Source organism: Sinocyclocheilus rhinocerous, unplaced genomic scaffold (assembly GCF_001515625.1).
Source record: "Sinocyclocheilus rhinocerous isolate Xijiao unplaced genomic scaffold, SAMN03320098_v1.1 scaffold919, whole genome shotgun sequence".
Lineage (NCBI taxonomy): Eukaryota > Metazoa > Chordata > Actinopteri > Cypriniformes > Cyprinidae > Sinocyclocheilus > Sinocyclocheilus rhinocerous.
In genome coordinates this window covers 2,160,376-2,167,288 of record NW_015637585.1, presented here as the reverse complement: position 1 = coordinate 2,167,288, position 6,913 = coordinate 2,160,376, and the positions used below count along the sequence as shown (strand labels likewise).

Here is a 6,913-nt window from a genome sequence, read left to right as displayed (position 1 = left end):
GGGGGGGGCTGCATTATTATGGAGGTGTAAAAATCTAGTAAAATAAATTACAATTTAAAAAAATTAAACAAGTACAAATAAAAAAACATCATTTTCATTTAGTGTAACTTGATGTACTAAAATAAACTTAAATGCAAGTAAAAATCAATAAAAGCTATATCAACTTAAAAACAACAAAAACTACAAAAAAATTACAAAATGAAAAAATAAATAAATAAAAACGGATTCAAAATAAAAATTATAATAGTGTCTTGATACTAAAATAACACTGGTTTCAGCTGAGGTGTAAAAATGTAGTAAAATAAAATGTAAATGTAAAATAAATAAGTTAAAAAAGTAAAATAAATAGATGTTGAGTTGCAAGGTTATTACAGTTACCTAAAACTTAAAAAAAAAAAATAATAATTCGTTACTTGAAAAAATAAACTTTAACTGAAAGAAATAAAACTGAAATAAAAATCTATATTTAAAATGAATATATTTAAAATACATTTAAAAACAAATAAAAATGACAAATACACAATAATTCTACAATGAAAAATTAACATTAACACTCAGGGTAAACTGAGGGTCATCTGAGATCTCACCTTGTAGGTCAGTGACGATGACCTTGGTGTCGTAGGATCCCGTGAGCAGGTAATGAGCGCCGGGGGAGAAACGCACCGATCGGACATCACTGGAGTGCGGCCGGTACGTCTGAACCATGCGCCCGCCTCTGATGTCATACAGCATACAGGAGCTGTCCTCCTGCCCTGATGCCAGCAGACGCCCACTCGGGTCCACTGCCACCGACGCCACAGGACTGCCTGTGAATTCACACACACAACATAAACCACATGAACAAACACACACTTACTATTACAATTGCTAATGACCAAATCTGGTTACCCAGGAGACAAGATTTATATTCATTTTATTTAGTCAAAAATTTCTCACAATACTTCTGAATGGGGCATAAAGAAGTAAAGACGCAATATAGGTCCGGTTTCATAGACAGGGCTTAGCCTAAGCCAGGATTAGGCTATAGTTCAATTAGGACATTTAAGTAATTTTTATAAACATGCCTTATAAAAAACCATTACTGTTTTAAGATCAGTAATGTTTTAAGATCAGTCAATGCAAGTTTCCTTCAGTTGAAACAGCTCAGATTTACATTTTAGTCTAGGACTAGGCTTAAGCCTTGTCTGTGAAACTGGGGGATAGTGTCATACACTGTGTGCTGAACAATTAGAATGTATTATAGGAAAACAACAACAACAACAACAACAAACTTTAATTACTTGAAAAAACAACAACTTTAAAATAAAATAAAATGTTAAAAAAAAAACATTGAACAATTAGTTGTCAGGGCAACATTTCGCATTTGCATTTAGTTTAAAAATAATAAAAATAAAATAAAAAATGATTATAAAATAAAATATTTATAAATATAAAATGTTATTAAAAAATGACAAAAACACAGAACATTATTAAATTTTTAACTAAAATTAAAATGAAAACAACATGTAAAAATAAAATCTGATTTAAAATACTTATAAAACCTACATTTTCTCAATGATACTAAAATAAGACTGGTCTGAAAGTGACTTAAATCTTGTAATATAAAACCAAAATGGCAGATTAAAGCACATTAGTATGTAAGATGGCGCCTATGTAATGTTTCCAGTGAATCAGGTCAGATATACAGTTTCCTTGCTGGAAAAACCAGGTCATACCAGCTCAAAGTGTTCAAGCTGGTTTTTGAAACATGATGGCTGTTACCATTTCTGATCAGCTTGACCTAAATGCTTTACCATGACCATTTCAGCCTTACCAGCACTTGGTCAACCGTCTAGACCAGTCTGAACCAACCAATAAGCATAAATGACCAGCCGTAGACCAGCTAGAAACCATGTAAAACCAGCTAACATCAGAAACTGGTGTTTTTTAGCAGACAAAGTGCTAAAGAGTAAAATAAAGCAGGAGAAGCCCACCTGCACCTTGGAAGGCCGTCCCCACCACTCTCACACAGCTGGGCACTCGCAGGTCCCAGAAGCGCACCGTCTTATCCTGAGAGCCGGACGCTATCATCCAGCCCCCCCACGTGTACAGAGACAGGATATGACCTGAGGAGAGAAGACACATACAAATCACATTAGGAATGAACATATTTACGAGAATCTGTGTGTATATAATATGAAGTCATCTACAATGGTGTGAAAAAGTGTTGGCCCCCTACCTGATTTCTTATTTTTTTGCGTGTTTGTCACACTTTAACGTTTCAGATCATCAAAAAAAATTAAATATTAGTAAAAGATAACACAAGTGAATTTGTTTGATGATCTGAAACATTAAAGTGTGACAAACATGCAAAAAAATAAGAAATCAGGAAGGGGGCCAACACTTTTTCACACCACTGTATTTGTGTGTGTGTGTACCTGTGTGTCCGCTCAGCGCGTGCAGGCCCTGTCCTCTCTGGCAGTCAGTTGTATAGATGTTACAGTCTCCGGCTCCTCCACTGATTAAAATGGCCCCTCCGCTCTCAGGACCCTCCATAAACGCCAGATCTCTGATAGTCCCATCATGCATACTGAACTCTAGATCAGGACCTGAAGCAGAGAGAGTCATTGAAGACGTGTGTGGATTTAAATACATAAAGTAAAAGTCAAAATGCAACTAATAGATATCACCATACTTTACCAGTTGATTGATTACATTAAGAATTGTAAAAAAAATTTGTATTACAAGTTTACATTTACATTTATTCATTTATCAGATGCTTTTAATCCAAAGCGATTTACAATTTGGGGAATACATCAAACGATTCATCTTAAAGAGGCAAATAGACACAGGAAGTGCTCGTAATACCAAGTACCAAGTACAAGCTAGACTGGGGATTAAGTAAAGAGAAGCAAAAGTTTTATTTTAATTTTTTTTTAGGATTAAGTCAGATGGTGACGAAAGAGATGAGTTTTCAGATGTCGCTTGAAAATTGTCAGGGAATCAGCATTCTGGATAGGGGTGGGAAGATCATTCCACCAGCCAGGAACGGTGAACAAAAATGATTTGGAAAGTGATTTTGTGCCTCTCTGTGATGGTACCACAAGTCATCGCTCACAGTTCTCTGACATATTTGCTTAAATATGACATTATCTAAATAAATATGGACTAATTTGCATTTCCATGCAATAATTTCCAGAACAGAAATCTGAACGTAATGATAAATCCAGATTCAAAATTCTTGTTTTATTTGGTTGACATATTAGAGATACAGGTTTTTACAGAATGGATTTTAGATATTTCTTTACATTTTTTTAAATTATTTATTTAATGATTTTTTTAGGAATAAAATATTATATAAATCAGGTGAATGATACATGAACAAACACCTCAGTAAAAACCTCCAGAATATAAATAGAAATGGTTGGTTTAAGTAATTAAGTGCTACTGAAGATTTCAGCCTCAGTGCAGGAGAAAAAAAAACACATTTTGCAAAAAGATATGTTAATTGTAATTAAAATCAACAGATGCAAATAGATAAGCCAAATAGCCTAAAATCTTAAAATAGGCCAGTGCATGACAAAAAAGCCCGTAGTGTCTTGCTTAAAGATTCATGAATATTTGTTTGCAATCACCTGTAGCATTGCAGGTTTCAGGGTTGAAGGGCAGCACTTTGACGTATTTATCATTGGAGCCGGTGGCCAGTAGTTGTCCACATGGGCTCCAGGCTACACAATATATGGAGCCTTTGTGATGCTTGTTCCTCTTGAAGCGGATTACAGGAGGTCTACTTGTGCCCGAACCACTAAAAAAAGAACAAAACAACTACAGTACATCAACATTTAATGGTCAACTGAAAGATTCTGATTCTCTATGAATTAACAGAGCAGTTCACCCAAAAAGGAAAATTCTGCCATCACTTACTCGCCCTAATGTTGTTCCAAAACTGTATGACTGACTTAAAAAATACATAAAAAAGATATTTTGAAGAATGCTGGTAACCAAATAATTTTGGTTCCAAACATTTTTCAAAATATCTTTGTGTTCCACATAAGAAAGAAATTCATACAGGTTTGGAATTAGCAAGTACAATTTTAAACGAAACATTACAAAGACAAATAACATGCACTGATAAATCATTCACAGTAAGAACAGGAATATGTATTAATGTTTTCTAATAGCAGAGAATTCAAACACTTCATAGGGTTTTTCATTTTTTAGTGTTTATAATCACAGCTGTATGGCTGAAATAACGATTTCAGGCACTTGCTTGTATCCCATCATCTATAACATGTTTGATCATTTAAATGGGTTTTAATGCAGAGTGTGGGCAGCTGACCTCGTGTCCAGCGTGTCAGGATAGGCACACACACGCAGCATCTTAGAGTTGGAGCCGACAGCGTACAATGTCCCTGTGGGGTGGAAGGCCACGGCCCGGACCGCCTGCATATCCTCCAGGGTGTTGACCATCACAAACTTGGCTTTTGATTTATCTTTCTGCAGCACACACATTTAAACACATTCAGTATGTGAGAAGGGTTCATTTGAAGATTAGGCGATATAGTAATCCCAAATAATCCAGACCAATCCCTAATCTGTGTTTGATCTGAGAAGTTTCAAGAGCTGTAATTAAACCAACACTAAAGCCATTAGAGAGAGACAGAAGGAGAATGTGTTATTCAGTGAATGTTAACCATGTATAACCTGACATATGAAATAAAAGTGGCTCATTTAGTATGAAACAGGAGTTTAGTATAAAAGAAACAGAAAGAACAATTTGCAAAAACACGTAATTTGGTGCAGTTTCAGATAAAAATCTGAATCAATGAGATCTTTATTAAAACATATATTTAAAAAAGCAGATAAATATCAGTTATCACTCTATATCTCAAAATAATATGTTTTGAAAAGATTAAAAGATAGATTTTTCTTTATAATCAAAGCTCCCTAGTTTTTATTGAGGGGTAAAATGTACAAATAAACAATCCTAAGCCTGATGGATCATATTTAATACTCAAAATTTACCAAGGTTTTTCTAAAAATTACTATATAAAATGTATTCTTATGTTTATTTTGAAAAATCATAATAAATTACACATTTACAATTACATAAAAAATATGTGTGCACCATAAACAAAAGGGAGTGTTTTTAGAATTATATTATACTTTATAATTATACCTAAAAGACCTTTTACTTGCTAAAAAAGCATAAACTATCAATCAGATTGACAGAAGGCATGTAGTAGATTGTCTGCAAACAGATTTTTCAGCAACACTGATCATGTTGATAACTTAGTGGCCTTAGAAATTTGCATATCAAATATGATACAGTTGGCTTTATTGGATATATTATGTTGAGCTGTAGGAGGCACTGTACCTCTGGGCCTTTAGAGCAGGTCAAACTACTGTCATTGTGTCCAGTTTTGTCTCTCTGGGCACTGCAGGAGATAACAAACTCTTTTTAAAACCCCCTTAAGAACCCAAACAGTAATTAAAAAAACATTAAAAGCAAATTTCACTTTTAAAAACATACTGGAACTTGATATGACAAAAAGCTCCCAAAACAATCTTACATTATGGATGCACTGATATAGAAATTTTCAAACTCTTTCAATGAAGGAAAATGATTGAGTGTGACTCTCACCTCTGGGGTAGTTCAGGAGACTGGCTGGGCGGAGGGAAGGCTGCTTGACCTACTGACCTCTGAGGAGTGCTGGTGACCACATCGCTGGCTCCTCCACACCCTTCCTGTGTCTGTGGTGTGGCTGAAGTGTCTCTCACTACACTGCTGTTATTACTGCCTCCATTACACTGTTGAGAGAGAGCCTGCACCTCTTCTCCCAAATCATCCATTCCCACATTTAGCTCCTCCAGTCTCTGAATAGACCTGCACACATACACACAAAAACATGAAGCTTTAGGGTCATCTTGGAGCTAGTCATAGTCTCAGGATGGCATGGCCATGGGCTGACCATGTGATGCATACCACACACAACACAAGCCAGGAGCTTTCTCAAAACATACAAATACTAATTAAATGTAAATGTAAATCTAATTTTGAAGTTAAAAAATCAGTTTGTCTTTCTGAAGATTCTGCAAGTCAGTAACCGCAACAGTCATTTTTTTTTTTTGCTGAATTTTAAAAAGTTTGTGAGTTTGTGAATTTTAAAAAGGTTCAAAATGAACTTTTTGCCAGACCTAATGAGTGAAACTTTGCCAGCCATAAACGTTTCTTACCAGCCATGAAACTGTATATTGCAATATTTATATACACTTTGTATATACACAATATACACTTTGTCACTGTGCTGTGGACCTTTTTATTCAAGGGTTTAATCTGAAACACTTGTAACAAGCATACTATAAAGAACCGTGTATGTGGGTCAAAGACGGTAAGATGTCCGCATCAAAAGAAATTGACAAAAGTGATTATATGTCCATAGAAAGCACATTAAATGTAAGTAAAGTGTCTACTTTTAAGGTTTCAAATATGTTTTTGGAGAATAAAATGTTAAAATTTGGTTGGAATAAAACATTGTCATTCAGTGTAACACAATATTTATGTAAAAATTCAAACAACATGCTTATTCTGACTTGTACATGACTTGTACACTTGTACAATGAGTACAAATTCTTACTGACAAATGGGCAAAACCTAGGATAGTGGCAAATTTAAAAAATGTAAAATTACAACTAAATAGTATTTGGGGTGAAAGTAATTGTCACGAATCCGGTCCATGAACTTCCGTCTGCTTGCCACCAGCACAAAATGGTGGCGACAGTGGAGCCTGATCGTAAAATGGCGAACACAACAGCGCCCCGTTATGTCACAGCTGATCTTCATGAATCAAGTCAAGTTACTGTTGATCGTCATGAGTCAAATCGAGTCACAACTGATCTTCATGAGGCAAGTCTAGTCACAGCTGATTTTCAA

The 6,913-nt window shown here is 35.0% G+C and overlaps 1 protein-coding gene across 2 annotated transcripts in view; it reads right to left on the bottom strand.

Moving 5' to 3' along the window:
- LOC107749106 (WD repeat-containing protein 47-like) overlaps window positions 1–6,913 on the bottom strand; it is a 20,872-nt gene that overhangs the window by 1,658 nt on the left and 12,301 nt on the right. For both annotated transcript variants that reach the window (XM_016564170.1, XM_016564171.1), the window contains exons 8-14: window positions 5,624–5,866; window positions 5,357–5,417; window positions 4,319–4,476; window positions 3,615–3,784; window positions 2,418–2,588; window positions 1,974–2,105; window positions 588–806 (exon numbers count right to left, since the gene is read on the bottom strand). In XM_016564170.1, the coding sequence (XP_016419656.1) occupies window positions 588–806; window positions 1,974–2,105; window positions 2,418–2,588; window positions 3,615–3,784; window positions 4,319–4,476; window positions 5,357–5,417; window positions 5,624–5,866 (1,154 nt within the window). The remainder of the gene's footprint in view (window positions 1–587; window positions 807–1,973; window positions 2,106–2,417; window positions 2,589–3,614; window positions 3,785–4,318; window positions 4,477–5,356; window positions 5,418–5,623; window positions 5,867–6,913) is intronic.